The sequence below is a fragment of the Tiliqua scincoides genome, chromosome 3 (assembly GCF_035046505.1).
Source record: "Tiliqua scincoides isolate rTilSci1 chromosome 3, rTilSci1.hap2, whole genome shotgun sequence".
Classification (NCBI taxonomy): domain Eukaryota; kingdom Metazoa; phylum Chordata; class Lepidosauria; order Squamata; family Scincidae; genus Tiliqua; species Tiliqua scincoides.
This window is the reverse complement of record NC_089823.1, coordinates 102,893,282-102,916,832: the sequence shown is the minus strand read 5'-3', so window position 1 is coordinate 102,916,832 and position 23,551 is coordinate 102,893,282. Positions and strand designations below refer to the sequence as shown.

The 23,551-nt window shown below is 39.7% G+C and overlaps 1 protein-coding gene across 1 annotated transcript in view; it reads left to right on the top strand.

The window, feature by feature from the left end:
- IPO5 (importin 5) overlaps nucleotides 1–23,551 on the top strand; it is a 46,027-nt gene that overhangs the window by 18,530 nt on the left and 3,946 nt on the right. Inside the window, exons 9-23 of the mRNA XM_066619369.1 lie at nucleotides 1,882–1,969; nucleotides 4,079–4,185; nucleotides 6,691–6,815; nucleotides 6,895–6,984; nucleotides 7,065–7,238; nucleotides 7,943–8,161; nucleotides 9,088–9,171; nucleotides 10,312–10,444; nucleotides 10,524–10,645; nucleotides 12,269–12,365; nucleotides 13,021–13,193; nucleotides 15,224–15,335; nucleotides 16,843–16,898; nucleotides 20,918–21,040; nucleotides 21,802–22,021. Coding sequence (XP_066475466.1) covers nucleotides 1,882–1,969; nucleotides 4,079–4,185; nucleotides 6,691–6,815; nucleotides 6,895–6,984; nucleotides 7,065–7,238; nucleotides 7,943–8,161; nucleotides 9,088–9,171; nucleotides 10,312–10,444; nucleotides 10,524–10,645; nucleotides 12,269–12,365; nucleotides 13,021–13,193; nucleotides 15,224–15,335; nucleotides 16,843–16,898; nucleotides 20,918–21,040; nucleotides 21,802–22,021 — 1,923 coding nt within the window. The remainder of the gene's footprint in view (nucleotides 1–1,881; nucleotides 1,970–4,078; nucleotides 4,186–6,690; nucleotides 6,816–6,894; nucleotides 6,985–7,064; nucleotides 7,239–7,942; nucleotides 8,162–9,087; nucleotides 9,172–10,311; nucleotides 10,445–10,523; nucleotides 10,646–12,268; nucleotides 12,366–13,020; nucleotides 13,194–15,223; nucleotides 15,336–16,842; nucleotides 16,899–20,917; nucleotides 21,041–21,801; nucleotides 22,022–23,551) is intronic.

Genomic DNA, 23,551 nt, shown 5'->3' with positions numbered 1-23,551 from the left:
CATCACTTCTGGTACTTAGCAGGAACCATGAATGCTGTTTGGATCACAATATCAGTGGTTCTCAAACTGGGGCGTTGCGGCACCCCAGCCTGAGGGCCCTGGACTCTGCCCCCTTAAGGGGCGGGGGAAGGCAGCGACACGACCCCAGGATTGTGTCGCTAAGGGGGTCACAGGGGCTGGCACGTACTTACCAGTCCCTGCAGCATCCTCCCAGGGGTGCAGGGAGCCCTCTGCAATCCTCCGCAGGGCTCCCCGAGCTTTAGAAATTGAAAGTAGAGCAATTGCGCTCCACTTCCTGTTTCAATTGCAAACCGGAGGTGGGGCACGATCACTCCACTTTCGTTTTCTGAAGGAGGGTTGTGCAGGGCTCCCCACACCCCCAGGAGGCTGCTGCAGGGACTGGTAGGTATGTGCCAGCCCCTGCCCACCCCTTAGCGGTGCGATCCTGGGGATTGTCCCGCTGCCTTCCCCCTTCTCCTTCCCCCTTCTCCCACTGTCTTCCTCACTCCTCTGCAAGCACTTACAGCAGTTCTTGAGCTTCCCGGGACCTTGGGAACCACTGGGCTATACAGTATTTCTCTGGGAAGTCGCCTGATCCTTGAATGAATTTTTAACATGTGCAGAGGGCTGCCATGCTGAGAACCAGACAATGGAGTTCACTTCTACAGAGTTCCTTCCACATGTCCTCCTTAGGCTACACCTCAGTATTCAGAGAAAATTCCAGACCTAGGCCATTGATGAAGCTAACTGTGATAGATGCTTCAGGCAACAGATCAGTGGGGGATGCCCACATCCATCTGTCACTTGCCTATATTTCTCCTTCTCTGCTCACTCTCAGGTTTGAAAAGGGGGAGAATGGAACAGAAGAGTAAGTGTGGCAGAAGATGAGAGTGGTGGGCTTGGAGCATCAGAGCTGTGGCCCACTACTCTCCTTTAACTTCTTGTGCTCTATACTTCCCTTGCTTTCTCAATCCAGAGTGAGGAAGAACAGATGCTTGGCACATCACCAGATAAGTTGGAGGGGGCAGCATTTGGCGTGCCTCCTTTTTGGACTGGCTTTGGAAAACTGAACTGGAAGCTACATGGCCAGAAATTCAACAATCCACATGGGCCCAGGCCATACCAGACTAACAATCCTCTTTAGTACGATTTCTGAACTTTCAGGGATGCAAATGTAAATAAATGATGCTATCCTAATCAGATGTCTTGCTGTGTCCATGGGGGATCTGTTCCACCACGACTGCCCCATGGATACAGAAACTGCTGATAAAAGGGGACTCTTTTATGTACTCTGAGTACATAAGTGGCTTCCTGTTGATGTTCTGCCTGTACCCTAGAATGCAGGCTGCATGCCTGCCTGTCACTTTGCTCTTACAGTGTCTGTAAAAGCAAGAAACATGCCTGATAGTTAAAGAAGAAAGTGGAAGGTAATTGGGGCTGGGACTGCGAATATCTGAAACCAGGGATACTGGATCTTTGGATATGGGGGGATGCATGTACTGATTTTAGACAGTGGTACATCTAGTCTAATTACTCTGACAGTGAGTTTTCCAATATTTCTAACATCTTTCCAACCCTGTGATCTTAAACCACTTTTGAGGGCAATATAGGGATTGAACCTTGGAGTTTCCTGATGTAAAGCATGCAGTCTGTCACTGAGCTATCTCTCCCCTGTGTGTGGGTGACAAGAGAGGTGGGAATTAAGTGTTTCACCAGCTTTATATGGAAGTTTCAGAACTAAGCATAGTGATGTTGGTACATGTTGTGGTAGGATGGTATATGTGCCGGTTTCGTATCCTTACAGTTTTTACTAGGATTTGGGACTGGTGTATGTGGATTATAAATTTTCAAATTATAATTTGCAATGTTAAATTTCTTTAGTTCCTCAAATGTTAACCATGATGGTAGACCTAGAAGAAAATGAAGATTGGGCAAATTCTGATGAGTTGGAAGATGATGACTTTGACAGGTGAACAATCTTTTTTTTAAAAAAAGAAAACATCAGTGTGGTTTGGTCTTTTCTAGTGGTACAGCTCATTTTGTGCTGTGTCTTTTTTATATCTACAACTTTTTCATGTGTTCCATTAAATGTCCATTAACTTCCACAGCAGGGCATGCTTAAGGATTGTTAGTTTGTCAACTAGCGTCTGTAAGTAGTTGCTGTAAGACTATCACAATTTCAGCAATTGCAACAAGCAGTTTATAAAGCTGATGTGGGGTAAAAAATAAACTTTGCCTAGAATAATGTTGGGTGTATTTGCTCACCAAGAAACCAAGTGCTTGTGAAACTCAGTCAACAGTTGCTTTTTAGAGAGTGCAAAAGGCTGCAGTTAGGAATTGGCACATGAAAACCCTGATTCTCTGTGTGGATCCAGTGCAGTATTGATTATACTTTGATGATTAAAGATCAGTTTTCTATATCTGTCAGGCACTACTAGTTTTATAAAATATAGTTCTTCTGTAATTTCTAGAGTCAAACTCCTTTTTAGTAATCATGTCTTGTATTGAAGTTTGAATTTCACAAAGGGGTTTTTGGTGGTAAGATAGCTTTTGAAAATTTCATAATTCACTTGTTCCCAATGTTTTTGGTGCTGTGACCCACCTCATCTCCTGTGGTGGTTTGTAACACTCCTGGTGGCTTGGGAGGCCTCTTTTGGGTTGCACCTGGCCAGTGACCCACTTTACTGGCCCCCAAAGGCCTCCAAATAGGAGGAAAACCTGAAAAGCAACTTCAGATTTTAGAGGCAACTTCCAGTTTGCCTCAGAAAACAAGAAGTGGCTTTGTGGCTTCTGCAGCCCATTCCATTGCCTGCAGAGGCCGGTAGAGTGGGTCACTGGCCCATTGTAACTCAGAAGGAAACTCCGGGGGGGACGGGACCCAATGCCTCCAGAATTACTCCTATTTGTAGCCATTCCATTGCAAGGGCAGGTGAGAGGGCCCAGTCCTCAACTCACCTCGCATGGACTTACATCCTTCCAGTGGCTTGCAACTCAGTTTGGGAAAGGCTGTCATAATTGAATGAGCTTGCATACATCAGCATGAAACTTTCCATTTGTAAATTAGTTATTTTTAAATGGTGGTTTGTTTAAGTTTATTGATATCACCATTAAAGTAAAATGGCTTATGATCTGCTTGGATGTTTCATTATATAGGTCGAATCTGTTTATCCATGGATTTTGGACCTGCGGTTTTGACTGACCATGGGTTCCAAACCAGCGGCTGAACCCACTAAAGACCTCCCAGATGTGACCAGAACCAGGTTCTGGTCACATCTGGGAGACTGAGGCCCGTAGAGCCAGCACATGGCCTCTACAGACCTCAGAAAAGCTTTGGACCAGGTTCTGATCATGTTTGGAGCCCCTGTGAGTTGGAACCCACAGATTTCATTATCCATGGGTTTCGGTATCCACGGGAGATCTGGGAATGGATCCCCCATGGATACCAAGATTCCACTTGTATTTAGCATATCTTTGCTCCCTTGGCCAGTACTCTGTAAATGCATAATTTATGTGAAAAGAGAAAAAGAATAAATAGCATATTTACTGGAGGAGTTTGTTCTCATTCTAGGGGGGACTTCTGTTTTCTGATTAGAGTAATAACTTGAGACAGTCACACAGTTCATATAAAGAAAGTTTGTACCATAAAAGCAAGGAACTGAATAGAACAGGGTTTCTTGCAGTAGAAGTCTTATGGTTGTACTAAGCTCGATCAATACCACAGTGTGAGAATTCATATTATAGATGTTAAAAGTTCAGCATTTTAAATGTACTGTCAAATAGGCAGTGCAAGTCTGTGCACATCTATTAGAAATAAACCCCACTGTGTTTTATGGTACTTTCTCCCAGGCAGGTATGTGTAGGATTCTACCCTAGTATTAACATAAGTACAAATGGATTTAAACTTTAGAATATTTTAAATTGTAATTTGTACTGAAGTCTTGTGTTCATAAAAGTACGCTGCTTTCCAATAGAATACAGCGAAGTGAACTTGATGGGGTAAAATTGTCAATTTTATTGACTTCTGTTATCTTAAATGTTAGACTCATGAATTTTTTTTAAATTTACGAATTGACTTTAGCAATGCTGTTGCTGGTGAGAGTGCACTGGACAGAATGGCATGTGGTCTTGGTGGGAAGCTTGTTCTGCCTATGATAAAAGAACATATTATGCAGATGCTTCAGAATCGTAAGTAATTCGATTTTGGACTTTGAGCAGATGTTAAAGCTTTCTAAGTATAGGAAATGTTTCTTGTCGTCAGCAGTTAAGATCAGTGAAAATGTACTGTTCTAGTGGCTTTGCATCCAATAGCTGTCTTCCACAGAGGACCAAAATGTGTGCGTTAATTTTTACTTCAAGCAGTAGAGGGTGCTGCTTTTTAGAAGCAACTTTTGGAGGACATGATGTATTACTGGTGGAAGGGGAAAACTGAAAAGTTCCAAAGTGTATAGAATATGATGATTAGATCTTAGTCAGTTAGGTGAAAAACACAGAGATCTAGAAGGTCCCAGAAACAGATGCATTGAATTCTACAAGTACACTGGCTGCCTAACTTATGGATACCTGACTTGTGGACAGCTTCATTGGCACTTTTGCACAGTGCACTTTGCACTTTTGTCCTTTGGTGGTTTTGCACCAGCTTGATAGTACTGGGCCAGCCAAAGCTGACTGTTTAAGAAGTTCCAGCTTCCAGGCAGATCTCTGGAATGGAACAAGTACATATGTTAGGGACTTAGTGTAGCAAGATGGTTCCTGATTACAACAGGAACCACTTTCTCCACAGATCAGAGGATCGTTGAAGTGCATGATGGCGAAGTTCTTTACCCAAGTCATAATTTCAGACTTAATTTGTCTAGTCGCACAGTGGATTAATAGGCATCTGCTGTAATATGGACATACGAGATAACACTCAAATAACATTCTATCCTTAGCTTTCCAAAAATCAGGAAAACAGACCTACATAGCTTTTTAGAAAGCTACAGAATACTTAGAATTTTTAGGACAGTTAATAAAATATTTTTTATTAATATCATGTATGTAGACATTATGGCAAGTAAATGGAACCTAGAGGGAGGAAATGTGATGTCCCACCATGTGTGTACACAGTAGGACAACATGAGCACTGGATGTTAATGTATAAGAAAATAACTGTTACAAACTGATATTGTGATCTTACATGACTTTTGCCTAAGTACTGATAGCAAAAATTTGGGCTTGGCAAATATGACATATCTCTCCTGTTATGGCCTAACCAAATGTGACATTGGAGATCCAGTGGTTAGATTTTCTGTATCAGCTTTTCTTCAAAAAGATTGGGGAAGTGGTTCTAGTTTAACCCTGCACTATATATTTCTCTCAGTCTACCTCAAAACTACTATTAATTTGCTGGAAGAGATGAGCACAAAATATTGGTACCTTTTCTTTTAGCAGAACTAAGAACAGCTTTGAGGGTAAGTGGATTTAGATCAGGGACATGGCAGCGTAGAAAAGGTTAAATGCCCCCTTCCCTAGTGTTGCTTCCATGATCAAACCATGGATATTGCAAAATTTAAAAACATTGTTGGGGTACTCAATCGTAGATCTCACATATTACGCTTTGGCACTAACAGTGATGGATATTTGCAGTCCAGTATAAAAGCCTTATTTCACTATATTGGACAGGTTTGTCCCTTGGGTAGGGCAATTGGGGCAGCCACTCTGGATCCCACCGTTTTCTTCAAAGCCAACATTTCCCTTTTAAATTTCCCCTTTTTAAGAGCTCTCTGGAGAGTTCTGACTCAGTCAAGCTTGGCAATTGGAGCAGTGAGCCACTGGAAGGCATGGGGACTCATTTTGCTATTCCCCATGGCTAGTGTGGGCTAACCATCAGACAACCATTCTCCCCCCCCTCCCCCGGAAGTGGAGACAGTAAAAGAAGCTAGCAACTGGACAGTGCAGCAGCATCTTCCAACTGCACGCAGCAGCAAGGTTTCACATGTGATCCCACACACACAGACTCCATAAGATGCAGCAACTATTTGCATAGGGCCTTCAACACATACACACAACAATATCCATGCCATCAGCAGCTGCTCAGGCCTGAGAGGAAGGCCGACAGAGGCATTAACAGTGAGTCATCTCCACAAGGCTAGTAGGTGTGTTACAGTCCTAGTTTAAAATATATATAAGGATGGATTTGCAAATTAATCCACCATTCAAAATCCAGTTTTTTAGGGCACAGTTTTCATAAGTATGCACGTAACTTGATCAACAGGATTACTGATACCAGCCAACTGAAATCAGTACACTCATAACAGAGGAGTATGAAAATAGGAACATTAAAATGTAATAAAAGTAGACCAAAATTCTGAAAATACAGTCAATTTAGGTTTCTGCAGCAGTCAGAATGGGCAATGGGTTAAATTCCAGTTCCAACATTAGTGGATTTAAGAGAAACTTCCCTTAGCTTGGTGCATTCTCAAGCTTTCTTGTTGCTACAAGAGTTAAAATTGCTATTTAAATTTAGTAGCTTAAGGAATTGTCACTGTATCATTGATGATTCTTCCCTGTGGGAAGAAACCATGTTGAACAGAAAGGGAGATAAACATTCTCATAGCCTAGAATGGAGGGAAAGTGAGCTTAGGTAAAATCATATTCTGAGTAAAACATAGATGCTGAGCTTTTACATTCTTTTCTAATATTGTTTCAATACAGCTGACTGGAAATACAGGCATGCTGGCTTGATGGCTCTGTCAGCTATTGGAGAAGGCTGTCACCAACAGATGGAGGGAATTCTGAATGAAATAGTTAATTTGGTTTTGCTTTTCCTTCAGGATCCTGTAAGTTTAAATCACTTGGCTTTCTCAATTTGTATTTTATCATGTTTATGAGCTTACTAATCAAAGCTAAATATTTCAGCATCCACGAGTAAGGTATGCAGCTTGTAATGCAATTGGTCAGATGGCTACAGACTTTGCACCAGGCTTCCAGAAAAAATTCCATGAGAAGGCAAGTAGAAAGATATATATTTCATATTGAGGCAGTTCGTTCTGGAACCTTTTACTTATGTTAGCTTACCTGTGTTGTAGGTAATTGCAGCTCTTCTGCAGACCATGGAAGACCAAGGCAACCAACGTGTTCAAGCTCATGCAGCTGCTGCTCTGATCAACTTTACTGAAGACTGTCCAAAATCACTTCTTATTCCTTATTTAGATAACTTAGTGAAGCATCTTCATTCTACTATGGTGTTAAAACTGCAGGAGGTAAGAGTCCAATCCTGTACTTACTGGATGTCCTTGGTAAGGATCCCTCACTAGCGCTAACTGCTGTAAAGCATTTGTCATCAGACTTAAAGGTGCTCCAACAGCATTCTGCCAGAAGCACCGGCGGGAAGGCCAGCACCTTTCTGCCCATGTTATCAGCTTTCTTGTCGCTTGCTGGAGCAGCTATGTCAGCAGGAGAAGTGAGAGGTGTATGGAGGACAGAACAGGATTGGAGAGGGGTGGGTCATGGACAGATCAGGTCAAGGAAGGGGGTAGGTTTGGTGGCAGCAGCAGTGGCCACCTAATCCTAACCCCCTTTGGGGACCTGATCATGCAGTGCAGGTCCACACAGATCTGCACCAGCTATTTAGCTAGTGTAGGTCTAAGTAACTTTCCCTGCATTTTGGACAATTGTCCCCTTATCCAGAGGAGACCTCCTCAACTGCTCCCCACTGAGGATGCAGCAGTAGCCATATTGGTGGTGCTGCATCGTTGGGGGAGAAGAATAGGGTTGGACCATAAGATTCTTAACTTGTGAGTGATTGATACAGTAGTAACTTTTTTACTAGTGCACAAAAGCATTTGTATTGACTAACACCACATGTTATACAAAATAGCCATCTATATATAGGTGGAAGTTTCTAAACTGTTCTGAGATTCAAACAAAGTCTTTTAATTTGTTTTGGTTTCTGTCCTTTCTGCAGCTAATAGAAAAAGGCACTAAGCTGGTGTTGGAACAAGTTGTTACATCAATAGCATCAGTTGCTGATACAGCAGAAGAGAAGTTTGTTCCATATTATGATTTATTTATGCCTTCTCTTAAACACATTGTTGAAAATGCTGTGCAGAAGGAACTTAGACTTTTAAGAGGAAAAACCATAGAATGTATTAGTTTAATTGGCCTTGCAGTAGGAAAAGAAAAGGTAAGCTTCATTTTGAATGTTTGCAATCTTTCGTTTGCTGACTAAAATTTCTACTACTAGATTGTAATGTTGCCAGCTCTACATTTATATGTTAAATGTTTCTAACAGGCTTTTTGTTAGAAGGAAAATAGATCTGTGTAGTAAAAATGAAGACATTTCCATTGCAAGTTGGGTTCTTCCACTGGTGTGACTTACTTTCTTAGGATACAGCCCATTATATTCAGGATTCTTGAATATAACTTTCTATACCCCACCATTCCTCTTTAATCAAGAGGAATGTGGGGTAGAAAGTTAAAAATTATATTCAAAAACTATCCAAGATGATACCTGATATCATATGAGAAACTATCATCTTAAATAGTATGGAGATCTTGGTGTGAAGACTGCTGCTTTTGTGCAGGCAGTGGGATTGAATACCCCCAAGCCCATTTGACTCTACAAATCTAAACTAAACATTCAAACTTTACATGTGCTGGTGGAAAGAATGGCCTTGGTGTGCTTAAGTTCTATTGAAACAAGTCTTGAATGTTTGTAACTGTACTAGGTTGCTTTTATCTTCTCTGATTAAAACCATTTGGTTGTCCTTTTCTAGCTTTAGCTATGGAACTTGTGCACATTATAATTCATACTGGAACTGTTTGAACCAAACCTAAATGAGTCCTAAGGAGTTGTGTGCTCTTTCTCCTCATGTGTGTCGATGAGTAACTTCTCATCTCCTTTACTACAAACAGGATTAAAAGTTACTAATTGCTGTGCATAAGGGAAGGAGGGAGTTTATAAGCCTGAGAGTACTCATTAATGCCAAATCTTTGTTTGGTGTCATGTCAAAGCAGTCCATTGTCATAAGTTTCAGTATGAAGCTGAACAATACTGGTTTAGAATGCTTAGTAATGATCGTAACCTAGTTGGTTGTGTTCTATTTCTAGTTCATGCAAGATGCATCGGATGTGATGCAGCTTTTGCTGAAAACACAGACTGACTTCAATGACTTGGAAGATGATGATCCTCAGGTATGTCCAGTGCTTGCTTCTAGTACTTATGACATTGAGACGTCTGCTGTAATTGCCTAGTTAGAATATCATGCACAACTTGTTTGATATGCTTGCTTAGGATAGACAGGTTTACTATTTCCAGAAGTTCTGTAATCACATCTGTTGTGAATAGATTTGAATTCAAATCTGTAGACATTTGAATTTATATGGAAATGTGACCTGTTAAGGATTTAAATCTTTAGTTAAATCTCACTATACATACCTGGCTAATACATGTGGTATAAATATACATTTTTCCAGGTGAGAATGTAGTTGATTTTACCAAATGGAAGGGGAGGGAAAGAAGCTGTACCTATGCCAGTGTTATATCAACCTAGCTAAAGGCTCATCAAATGGGACGGGCATACGGGGTGGGGCTGAAATGTCTGTCTCTATCCCCACCCATGGCCACAATTGGGTGATTTGTAAATTCAGTCTTTATTAGTTTCTGCTTTTTCCACTTGACCTGTTGCTGTCTGTAGTCATGTTTTTATAGTCTCATTCCTCACCTATGGGAAAATAAGGATTAACAGTACAACAAATCCTCTTACTGTACCAGAGTAGGAATGTAATTTGTCCAACAGTGGTGGCAGTGATATAAGTCAATTTCATGGGTACTTTTGGTACCCTTAAAGCCCATTCTTTAAAAATGTTGGTAAGAAAATTGGCATTTGTGGCTTTTTTTACTATTACTGAAAGCTTGTGTTTCATAATGGCTGAGAGGCTGAGCTTTGAATCAGGAACTCCCTGGTTCCGGTGTTAGCTCTTCCGTAAACACACTAGAAGGCAATGGGGAGGTTTATTTTTTTGTCAGCTCCATCCTCCAACTGCAATATGGGGGAAAATATTAACCTACTTCATAGGGTTGTTGTGAGAATTGCAGCAAACAATGTACTTTGAACACTCGAGCTTTATAAATGCCAAGTATTAGGGTTTACCTGTTCCTGATAGAAATTCCTCATAACAGTGACTTCAGAAAACAGTATGAGTAAACATTAATGTTTAAAGTATTTTGTGTGCCTGGGTAGTGATATACTTCTGTATATTTTATATATTATACTAAGTAATATACTTTTTGTGTTATATATTTGAAAGTTGAATGTAATTGTTTGTTTACAGATTTCATACATGATTTCTGCATGGGCTAGAATGTGCAAGATCCTTGGAAAGGAATTTCAGCAGTACCTTCCTGTTGTTATGGGTCCTTTAATGAAAACGGCATCAATTAAGCCTGAAGTGGCTCTATTAGACAGTAAGTTCTTACTCTTACTCCACTTACTGACACTTTGTAAGGAATACCACAACACTTCTAACATTTTTTTTATCGCTAGCCCAAGATATGGAAAACATGAGTGATGATGATGGCTGGGAATTTGTAAATCTAGGAGACCAGCAGAGTTTTGGTATCAAAACTGCAGGCCTTGAAGAAAAAGCAACTGCATGTCAGATGTTGGTGAGTAATGGAACTTCTCTTTGGATGGCATGCTTTGAAAATAAATGTTCAAAAGAACTGAAGCTGCTAAAGTTGTGTAGACTGCAGCTTGTAACCTAAATGTGATTGGATAAACCAGTGGTCTTCAATTTTTTTCATGCCACAACCCCAATAAAGTGTGAGACTGGGGACCCAGCATCAGTTACACACTCCACTCGGGTTCCTGTCCACCCTCCCCACCTCCATAACACTCTCCCAGCACTGTTCACTGTAACCAAACACTCTCATTAGAGAGAGTAGAAAACGTTACCGTGAAACTCGGCACTAGTGAAACCTGTATTAGCACAGTTGCTAAGAACCTGAGCAGGACTGAGACACAATCTGCTGGTACCTGGAGGGGTACATAGGTGCCTCCCCCTTTGCCTGGTGATGCTTTAGTCCAGTAGTCTGCAACCTTTTTCTATTCCCATAAGTTGCTGCAACCTGACAACTGAGGCTGTACAACCACATTGGAATCGCAACCCCAAGGTAGAAGAACACTAGGTTAGACAGCTGAGGGCCCAGTCCTATCCAACTTTCCAGCACCGGTGCAACCAAAATGCAGCCCTGAGGTAAGGGAACAAATGTTCCTATACCTTGAGGAGGCCCCTGTGATTGCCTCCTCACCACAGGATGCAGCACATGCCCCATTGGCATGGCTACACTGGTCCTGGAAAGTTGGATAGTATTGGGCCCTGAAATGCTCTGTCAGCAGAGGGTCAGTGAAAGATTATAAGTGTTCCAGCCACTAGAAGAACAAGAAGGTGAAAGTGGTTGATGCAAGATTCTTCTCATGCTAGAAAACATATGTCTCTGCTGTCAGAGTAAGGAAGACTGAACTCAGTGAGTGGCATTTATAGTGAGAGTAGATAACACATTGGAGGAATATTCTCAGTTAAAGCTTTAAAAGCAAGAAAATTTTTTTCTATAAATTCCAAGGTAAAGGTTCCCCCCAGTGTTAAGCCTAGTTGTTATGGGAAAAGAAGAAGGTTGAAGACCACTGGACTAAAGCATCACCAGGTAAAGGGGGATGGCATCTATGTACCCCTTCAGGTACCAGCAGTCCTGCTCAGGTTCTTAGCAACTGTGCTAATATAGGTTTCACTAGTGCCAAGTTTCATGGTAATTCCAAGGTACCTATTCATTAATCATTTGATTGTCTAATTCATTGTTTCTCAAAGTATGTTCTTAGAAGCAGTGGATTTCCTAAAACGCCTTCAGGAACTCCGCAAACACACTATAAGTGGCCACCATCTGCCCCCTGCCTGATTTGCTCACCCATCCCTCCTGCTTCCCCATTTCGCATCTCTCATTCCCCTTCTATTCCAGCTCTTTGTGAGTATTGGCACTGGGCTGTTCAACACATGCTCTTGGGTCCCTCAAGGCTTTGTGCATACTCTGGTGGGGCTTCTTAAGATATCTGTTAGGAGTGAAAAGGACCTCCAAAGAACAAAAAGTGAGAACCTCTGGTCTAATTTATCACAGGCAACAAGAATGGTGTGTACCATTTTTGCTTTTAGGTGCAGTTTGCCTATTGCAGAAGTTAACTTTAACTGTTTAGCAGCAAGTATTTCCTTGCTAAAGTAACTACATTTTGTTTTTTAGGTTTGTTATGCCAAAGAACTGAAGGAAGGATTTGTGGAGTATACTGAGCAAGTTGTGAAACTGATGGTTCCTCTCTTGAAATTCTATTTTCACGATGATATCTTTTTGTTTAAACACTTTCATAGTGTTCTGTGAAGTTCTAATGTTTAAAACCTTCACATAGTTTTCATGTATTTTTGTCATCAATGTGTAAGGTAATGGGAAGGCATAAGAATTCAGCATTTGGGCAGAGTACAACTGATACAGTGAGAGCATCATGGTTACAGTCTTGAGGGGTTGCTAGAATGCCTTCCCAGCACTCTGAGTCTTCTTACGGTTTTTTCAGTGGAACTCTGCATTGCCTACCACTTGTGGAATGCTACCTTAGCAGCAGTGGAGCAAAGACCTATCTTCTGCACCTATAGCAGCATTTCAGTTAGAAATATAGTATGTGGAGATGTCCCTTCAAATTGAGAGCTAAAATTCTGGGACAGATAAAACTTTATCACTGTGGATGATTGCTTGTCTTTTTAAATTGAATAAATGCTGTTTATTATACAAGCATTTGTTCCAGTTAATTTGGGTTGTCTGGCTTGGTTTCGAGAAATATAACAGATAAAACATCTCATGCTTAGTTGTGATTTAAAATCTAAGTCTGGGTTCTGAACTGGAAATCAGTGCTAGTTATTGTAGTTTCAGAAGAATGCTTTGTATTGATGGTAGTCTGATATTGTGGTAAAAATTGTTTAGTAATTTACCTTAATGAATTCAACGTGTTCGTGTGGCAGCTGCAGAATCCATGCCTTTGCTCCTAGAATGTGCAAGAGTTCGTGGCCCAGAATACCTCACCCAGATGTGGCATTTTATGTGTGATGCCCTTATTAAGGCCATAGGGACAGAACCTGATTCAGATGTACTGTCGGAGATCATGCATTCTTTTGCCAAGGTAACATTTTCTCCTTTATAAGCAATCTTCTTACTTCTACTGGTGAGTGTTCTAAGATTAGTAATAAGCTGTATAATCAAAACAGCACATAGGTGGGTCATATTTTCTTTCTTTGTGTGCTTTTGCTTCAGCATTGACTTTTAAATATGTCACTGCCCAAGTGGGAATGTAGTTCTGCCTATACAACCTTGGCTCCACAATTTTTGCTGATTCCCTATCTGCCTCACTGCACTCCATGATGTATTCCATACTGTTCAGTAGGATAACCCAGCACACAGGAATTGCTTTTTGGAGAGACACAGCAAGCTGCAGTAGGTATAGAAAATCTGTGGAAATCAGAGATTCCATCAAGCAGAAGTGATTTTTTGCTAATGCAGTGATATCTCTGAATCCAAACTATTATTCTTAGAATTTTTATATAAAACAGTACAGTAGTTAAATGGGATTAAGTGTAGACTCTATGTATTAAACAGTCATGGCTTTTGATTTTTCTCTGTAAACCGCTTTGTGAACTTTTAGTTGAAAAGCGGTATATAAATACTGTTGATTGATTGATTGATGGCTTTCTATCCAAAGTCATGCTGTCCTAATAACTAGTTGCAAGCAGGATTCAAATCCAGTAAGCTAGTTGTGTTGCAGCTTTTGCTGGTTCAATTACAAAATTGATAGATCAGTAAGATTGTTTAAATTCCTAGACACAGATTCTTGAGCTTTAGTTGAAAGTGTCCTTCCTGAATAAGATTTTCTAAAAATATGAGCCTATTAAATCTTATATTGTAGAAAGCCAATCTTCAATTTCTTTTTAAATTGGAGGCCTGGGAAATGATAGGCATTTTCCATCATCATTTCCCCAAGAGCCTTCATTAACCAGCCCTATTACTGGGAAGAGGGAAGCTGGAGAGCACCTAACTGCCTGAGTGAGAAGATACTTTTGTCCCTGCAGGGACAAAAGTATCTGGGGCTATCCAGACAGCCAGTGCAACAATAGAAATTGCAGTGGAGGTCTGAGTATCATCCGGCACCATTCCATTTTTAAAAATTTGTTGGGTTTTATTGTTGGTCTCCTTGGATACCTGGTGTCTGGTAAAAAAAGTGGATTATAAATATATGTAAGTGAACAATAAATCTAGCTAAATTCCAGTCCTTAATTGATTTTTAAAATGTGCTGTCTGACTAATGTAAAAAAATTTAATATACCTACTTTAAAAAATGACAGTAGGTCCCATCTTAGAAAAGACATTTCCATACCTCTATCTTTCACGCAAGAGGAAATACCTCTTCTGTGATAATGAAAAAGTATGTTTTTATGATATGCAGATGTAGTTGGGCTAAATTTAAAGCTCATACAATAAATTGTAGTAGAATAATCCTATGCATGCTTACTTGGATGTAAGTCACTCTGCACAGTGGAACTTTCTTCAGGTACATGTGCCCAGGATTGCAGCCTAAGATTGCTTATATTTCCCAACAGCTATATTAAGTTAGAAAGCTAGCAGTAGAGAATCAGCTGGAATACTGTTAGCAGACTTGTTAAATTATTTCAGTAGAAATTTTGAATTTGAGTTTTTAATTATTGGTTTGATGCATTATTTTACACAAGATTTGTAATGAATATAGTCTGTGAATTATGCAAATGTGCAGTACCTTTCATCTCCTAAATCATGGTTCACTGTGACACCAAATACAGGGAAGATTGCTAAACTTCTGATATGTCTTTGTGGTATCAAAGTCTTTGCTATGGTCTTTTTCTTTGTGGTGCTTAGCTACAGAAACTCAAGAAATAGGGTGCCCAGTGCACATTTGTATGTAATTTGTGATATAAACTACATGGGACGTACATGTGAATGTTATAACTGGTCTTTCTATAATGTTAACTAGTTCATAACACTGTATGTTTTGCAGTTGTTTGATATTGTCAGATCAGTAAACTGGGGCAGCACCATCTCAAACAGCCTTCTAAAGGTGTGCAGGAAGACTTTCACCAATATAATAACATTGGCTGTATGTTGTCTATAAAATTTGTTCTTTAGTGTATTGAAGTAATGGGAGATGGATGTCTCAACAATGAACACTTTGAAGAACTTGGAGGAATATTGAAAGGAAAACTAGAAGAGCACTTTAAGAATCAAGAGTTAAGACAAGGTATTCTTGCTTTGCTAACATTAAGACCAAACAAATCATAGAGTTGGAAGGAACCTACAAGGTCATCAAGCCTCTCTGCCAGTGCAGGGTGTCCACAGCTACAACATGCCCAATAGGTGACTATCCAGCCTCTGCTTAAAGACCTCCATCATTGACCAGTCTACCACCTTCCAAGGCAGACAGCTCCACACCAAATATGTTTGTTGTTCCTAAATTAAATGTTACCTCTCCCTTATTGACATTTCATTTTTTCTGGCCCTACCCTCCAAAGCAACTGAAAACAAACTCACTGCATCTCCCACATGACTTCCCCCCCAGACATTTATAGGTAGTTAACATGTTCCCTCTTAACTGTCTCTTCTTCAAACTAAATATGACCAATTCATTTAACCTGTCTGTACAGGGCATGGCCTCGGTCCCCCTCACCATCCTACTTGCCCTCCTGTTGACCTGCCCCAGTTTGTCAATAATCTTTTTAATCTGTGGCACCCAGAACTGGACATAGCATTCCAGGTGGAGTCTGAATGAAGCAGAATAAAGTGGAACCATTACTTCTCTCTTCTCAATACATGTGTCAGGAACATAACTTAAACTGTACTAATGAATATTTAGATGTTTAGCCCATCTAATTCTAATGTTTCTGAACATAGACTAGGTAACATTCACAACTGGCCACAGCCCATAGCCTCATTAAATGCTGTCATCAAATGCCTGCCTGAAGAAGATTCTAAAATTTTTCTCTAAAAGATGTATTACTTGGGTCCCAATCTTATCCAACTTCCCACTGCCGATGCAGCTGCAGTGCAACCTGGAGGTAAGGGAACACCACAGGATGTAGCGCATGCCCTGTTGGCATTTCTGCATCAGTATTGGAAGGCTGGATAGGATTGGGCATAGGATCTGCCCATAGGATTGGGCAGGAGGTCTGGTCTAGAGGGTAGAGCCTCCATTTGCCTGAAGATAACATCCACAAGGTCGCCAGTTCGAGGCCACCTGCACCGTGTGACCTTGAAGCAGCTGACAAGCTGAGCCATGTTATTCCATCTGCTCTGAGCGTGGGAGGATGGAGGCCAGAATGTGAAACCAGATCAGAAAGAAACATCTGAATGTTGTGGTTCTTGGAAGATAGAACCTACTTTCAATTGTAATAGCCTGCTTATGTAAACTGTCTTGAATAAAGACCAAGAAAGGCGGTATATAAATACCTGTATTATTATCATCATCATCATTATCATCTCTTGCATATCTTGGTAGCTGCAACAGTATGGAAAAGCTCGATATAGTGCTCTCTTCTAAACAGCATGTGGTTAAGTTAGGTTGCCTTTTAATTCTGAAAGAAAGAAAATACCTTCTTTATCCAAAATTCCTTTACAGCAAACCCATTGCCTTGAACTGGTCTACCAAATAATTCATCTTCTGCTCCTTCTCTATTGCTTTTTTTTTCTTGCCCCAGAGCTAAACATTTGTGAAAAGAGCTGAACTAACATATAATTTACTTTTTAATTAGCAAAAAGGCAAGATGAAGACTATGATGAGCAAGTTGAAGAGTCACTGCAGGATGAAGTAAGTTCCCTTTTGGTTTTGTTGCAGATGGAATACTTGAATAAACTGTTCCATTTTATGCATTAGAACAATTGAAAGAGTTGTACAACTGCCTATTGTGTAAATTTTGCTCTTGGGAGCAGTATACCTGTATTGGGTCACTTGGGAAGCTTATGCTGTGCTGTGGTTTTGAGGCCAAATTTGGTTAAAACCAAAGAATATGAGAGGTGTCAACTTAAGAGCAGAAGGAGTTACAGTATACCTTTTCTCGGGTATCATACTACGGGATGGCTATACTTTTCTTGTGTCAGTAGGAGGCAAACTAAAGTAGCAGACTTTTTCTCAGCAGATTTCAGCAGCTAGAGAAACTTGCAGCTAGAGAAAAATCATCCATATTCTCAGTGGAAGCAGATTGAAAGGGCAAGCACTCACTGCCTCACTGCCACTGCTTACTTACTGTCATGACAGCGAAACAGTGCTAAATAGCCATTATGAAGCTGGCTTTCTCTCTCATATTTTGCATGCCATCAGCTGATGCCACCATTGTCCTTCATCCTAGATTATCTGGGGGCTTCATCCTAGATCAGGGGTGTCCAAACTTTTTGGCAGGAGGGCCACATCATCTCTCTGACACTATGTCGAGGGCCAGGAAAAAAAGAATTAATTTACATTTCAAATTTAAATAAATTTACATAAATGAATATATTAGAGATGGAACTTTTATGAATGGATGAAGGTCTTTCAATAGCTCAAGGCCTATAAAATAAAAAAGGAATAAGTCAGAAATTCCACTGAGAATTTTTAAGTAGCTCTTTGAATCCAAGCTGGGATCAGGCAGTAGGATTCTCTCCCCACCACCACCACAAAGTACAGGATTCCCTGATTCAGAACCCTTAAGAGTTTAGAACATAACTTACAGACTATAGATCCTTCTGTGATGGGAAATTTGACATTAAGAATGTGCAGAGAACATTCTAAAAACAAGAAATGGAAGAGAGTAGTATCCCTATCTGAAGACTTTCCCTCACCAGGACCTTTAAGATAAAGGCAAAATGCCACTGCTAAAGACAGTAGGATTCTGGCTGTTGTAGCCTCTGAAGAATTAAATTTGTTCTTGAATCAGCAGTAGAAGGAGGTGAGTTCTGTTCAAGATATTAGTTATAAAGCCTTGCATTAACTGAGATTGCATTTGAGCAGAGGCTATTCCATATTAAATCAATGTGTTCTGTTTGGGAGCTCATTATGGAACCTTAATTGACCCGGTATCCATTTCTTATAATCTGTTCCACCCCTTAGGGTATGCTACTTTAATATGACCCATAGTGGGCAAATAATACTTGATACTGTCTGTGGAATAGACAACTGGATATTCATCTATGGGTTGTTATCTTCAGGTATCATTTCAGCTCACCCACCTGCAATAATGGCAAGCAAGGCATGGGGAAAGACTACATGGACCATTTTGTGTCTTTACTGGCATTATGTCTTCTGGACTATATGTTCTGGATCTGTTTAGGAGAGAGTCTGAAAATATGTTGGAGGGAGGAAAGCATGTTACCATACCTGCAGTCCTTTATAATGTTCTAGTGTTGTCAAACATTATTTCCCTATGAAAGGAACTGCTGGGTCTGTTTTCCAGAGACCCAAGAGGTGATTGTGAAAGCATTTTGGCTGTGTTGATAGCTTGTGCAGTTTTGCCTCAGTCTGTGGTGTAGGATGTCTGAGGAGGAAGTCTTTTTAACCTCTGAAAGAGGAAGAGAAAGTGTTAATAGAATAAAGGAAGTGAGTTATTCAGGAATTACCAGATAATGCAGTGTTTGCTACTTTAGAAGAATTCATATGAGAGACTTACAGAAAAGGGTGCATTTAGAGTCAGTTGCCAGTTAGTTACTATTTGAGATTTTTAATCTGTTTTTCAATTTCTCAGCAAATTCCCAAAGTTAGTAACAAAATAAGAGCAACTGAACTAATAATTAAAAGAAAATAATTACAACAGCTAAAAATAACATTTATAGTTTACTTCTCACTAGCTAAAAAGGAGTATACCAAACTTGTAGATTGATCTCTCAGGGATTGCTCATAATAATATCCACTGTTGTCTTTAGTGACCTTTCCATTTTTCAAATATTCAAGCAACTGCTGTAAATGAGGCAAATCCACTTGTCCAGATTTTTTTTCTCCGAGACTGGTCTGTTTCATTTTTTTCTGGTGAATAGTTAACTGTCCATTTGAGAAGCACTGGTATTAGAGCAAAAAGCCATAATGAACTAGGACAAGCATCTTCACTGACACAGGAGGTGGTTCAATAGATGTGCTTCAAACTATTGTATTTTTAGTAACTTTCAGTTACTGTAGTTGGCATTTTCAGAATTTCTTTATCAGACTTGCATTTTTAATATAGTTAAAATAGTTTTTGGTACAAAATGTTTTGAATGGAGCTTCCTGCAACTTATTTGAGATTGACTTTGTATTTACTTTCATTTATTAGCAGTTTCATTATAAGAGTTCCCAAGGTGACTTCCTTCCCAGTAGGTTTTGTCTTCCCATAGCTCTTTTGTGCAAATCTATGAGTGAGTTGTATATCTGATACTCTGAACTTCATACAAAATCTGTATCATACTGGCTTAGTTGCATATTGACTGTACAGTCTGCACTGCAGCTGAGTGCAGTCAATAGTGTGATATAGTTTTACCAATAAATACAAAATATTTTGTTCCAATTCTGTCAGAATAACACAAACATGAAATGCTGAGTTATTCTGCATCACATGGTTCATATGAATTTTGTTGCAGGTTAGTTTCTGTGACTGCATAGAGGACCGTAGTCAATAACATGCCAGAAATTCACATTGTAACCAGATCACTTTAACAAAACCCTTGGAGAATATTGTATAATCCGTCATATTTTATATATTGTTGCTGTGATATCAGTGTGGCTGTAGCCTAATTCTTCGTTCCATGTTATTGTAGCCTGCAAACTGTGATGCAGAGATCGTATTTTCTCAGGGTTGGTTCAGTTTGTCATCTTAGCAATGCAGATTAACACAAGAGCAATCACTTCTAAAATCTTAATTAGAATAATTGTATCAATAGTAACTGAATTTTAGTTCCTGGACAATTTTAGAACATGTATAAAAGTTAATGAAACCTTTTAATCATGATCGATTTTTTCAGTACCCCTCCATCTTCCAGATACACTCTGAGATTGATTGAGACGGAAGTAAGGATATGGCAGCCCTTTCAGTGCCGCTACAGATAACAATTTTATTACATATCTTACCATGCATATGATGTATGGCAAGAACCTCCTTGTCATTTGGCAGGATGATATACAAATGATACACTCTGAAGCAGCTTGGCCATTTGTATAACTCACCTTTGGATAGTTCAGGCATTTGTAAGAACACAGAGGACTCTTGGAGTAGATATCACTAGCTGGGTTCAGTAAGAAAGAAAGCAAATGGCTGGTTGGAGGAAGAACAGTGTGTGCTGAGTAAGAATTGACAGCTGTAGAAAAACAGTCTCCTAGTGTGAGGCCAAAAGAGAATGAACACTGTCATATGCCACCTTGTGGGCCCTTAAGTAGGGTGGCAAGGCGGGGTATAAATCTCCTAAATAAAGTAAATATGCATACAGTGGTATGCAACCTCTAAGCCTCTAGAACAGCAATTTTGAACCAGTGTGCAATGGCACATTGATGTGCTGTAAATGGTCCACAAGTGTGTTGTGAGAGTTTGGGGGTGGGTCATTTATTAATAGGGCCATTGGGATTGAGTTGTCAAGGCACACAATCAGTTTTTTGATAGTTTAAGCTCCCTGTCAGTGTTCCGTGAAATGAAAAAGGTTGAAAATTGCTGCTCTAGAACATTTTCTCCTTCCTACCTCCTTGCTATTCTCCTTGCCATATAATGAAGATTTCTAAATTTCCCATTACTGGAAAATGCATACATTCTTTTAGTTTTTGAAAATATGCGCACAAGATCTATCACTTCTAAAGTAGGTTGAGATTTGTAGTGATCCCATTGTTCTCTTCTTTATCAGCATGATAGTGATGTCTACATCCTGACTAAAGTGTCAGATATTTTGCACTCAATATTCAGCAGCTACAAGGCAAAGGTGTTACCATGGTTTGAACAGCTGTTACCTCAAATTGTCAACTTAATTGTAAGTATCATGGATGTTCATAGACTTGCTTGGGGTGGCACAATGGGACTACCCTACCATTTTAATATTGTCAGCACTGTGGAGAGTCAGAAGAGGAAATTCTCTCTATCCATTCTTTTTAGTACCAAATTCATATGAAATACTATAATAGCTAATTGGCTATAATTTATCATGCTACTATCATTTTTCCCTTGACAATAACTGGTGGGCTTTAGAGAATGTTTTGTACTAAGATGTAAAAGTTGCAGGAGGGTGGCAACAGTGTCTAGAGGACTTAAATGCCATAAAGAAGAGACAAGTTTTTATTTGTAAACAGTTTTTGGCATGATCATTATGATGTGGTATTTCAGATCTTCACAAGTGCTGGTTGGTTGTCACATTTTAAAATTAAACAATGAGGTGACAGAGCCTACAAGCCTGGGCTTCTCAGTGTGTGTGTGGAACATTTTGGACAGTCCTTAATGCAATAAAAGCAGAATACATTTATGTATCATATTTTGTTACATTGCTTTATCTGGATTGTCACAAGCTGCCTTATATTTTCTTTATAGAGTTAGATGGGGTGTAAAATTTTATAAATAAAATAATGCATATAGATACTACAAGTTAGACTGGACATGACAATGTAGGCTGCAGCACAAGGCACTTCATGTGGCATGGTGCCTACTCTAGATGTGATGAGGTTGGATGAGGGGGATAACCAACTTCAAAATGGGAAAAGCTGCCTATAAGTGTTGTCTCTTTGAAAACTTTATTTACAGTGTCCACATAGGCCATGGCCAGACAGGCAGTGGGGCTTATGCATTTTTGATGATGTCATTGAGCATTGCAGCCCAACCTCTTTCAAATATGCGGAGTACTTCTTGAGACCAATGCTACAATCAGTATGTGATAACAGCCCGGAGGTTAGGCAAGCAGCTGCCTATGGTGTTGGAGTTATGGCACAATTTGGTGGAGACAACTATCAGCCTTTCTGCACCGGTATGCACTCTCAAAGTATCTTTCAAATGTGATAATTTAGATTCCTGATATCCCAGATCTTGGGGCTTTTCAACAGAACCTATTTGACCTGAAATGGAACTTATTTTACCTTTCTCAGAGAGAAAGGTGGGGTTAGAAATACAGTAAATAAATAAGAAACTGCCTTCCATATAAAGAGTAACTGATTATTTCTAATATCAGGCATGCTTGGGGAACTCCTCCTTAATCATCAGTGATGGCTGCTACTTAGATTGTGGATTGGAGCCTGTTGGATTCATGAAAGATCAATTACATTCACAATTTACATTCCATTGCTACGTGCACCCTTTGTAAGCATACATGATCTTTACTCTCCCAACAGGCTGATTCTGCTTTGTCAAGAAATCAAAGCTATTTTTTCCACACATTAAGGCCATAACCTATACCATTGGGTCCTAACTTGTTAGCTCTCACCACAGTATGGTATGTGAGGCATGCAATGTTCATAGGGTTTTCTGCTAAACCTGAATCAAGCTGTGACTGCTGCTCATAATCCTACTCATGTTACATGCTACAAAAGCATCGCAGGAGGGAATCCATGGTGAAACCTTGACTGTAATTCATACTGAACTTGTCCTCTCCCATTTGAACAACAATTCCCTGTGCAGCCCCAAAGCTGCACTCCAACCCTGCTAGCATTTACTACATAGTGCAAAGTGCATTTCCCGTTCTGATGCATTCATGTGTCAAAATAATTTTGTATGCAGGTCTTTTAGAGTACTTGTTGGAATGTATGCAGAGACCTTTGAATACTGTAAGGCACTGTATAAATTTTAGTATTGGAAGCAATTGTTACAACTGTGCTTTGAAAACGTAATCAAAATTTCAAGCTTGTGGTAGGGTATCATTTCCCCATACCATATAGAGAGAAGCTAATTTACTGGTGAGATGCAACTTGGGCTTTAGTATTACGCCCTTTTTCCTGCCCAGAAGTTTAGATCAATGGTTTTCAAACTGTCTTTTTCAGAAATCCTAGGAAGAGGGAATTAGGTCTGGCTAGCACTTCACATGAACTGAGTGTGCATCCTAGTAGAATATGCCTCAAATTGTGTGCAGTCTTAAGGGCACAGATTCCTGGGCAGAGATTTGGGTGGAAAAGGTGTCCTGAAGATGTCTGGAAAAGCAGATATATGCCTTTATATCATCATGAGCTTAATCATGAATAGCACAATTTTAGATACAGATTAGAGTTTAAATTTCATGCTCACTTTGCCAATATAAATGTTTACATTGTTCTCATCAGTATTTATGTTTTTGAGAAACATGTGTGACAGTCCACTTAAGTGATCTGACAAATCATTGGTATGGTTTTGCAAATATTTTAACATAGGTAAATTGAATGCTCTTCTAGTTCAGGTTGCTCTACAAAAGTAAATATCAGTACAGCAAGCAGTTGCATGGAAATGACAACAAAGCACTTTAAATTCTAACTGTTGCTCTGTACTAGTTAAAAACGCATATAAATAAGTTATTGATCATATGTCTCTATGA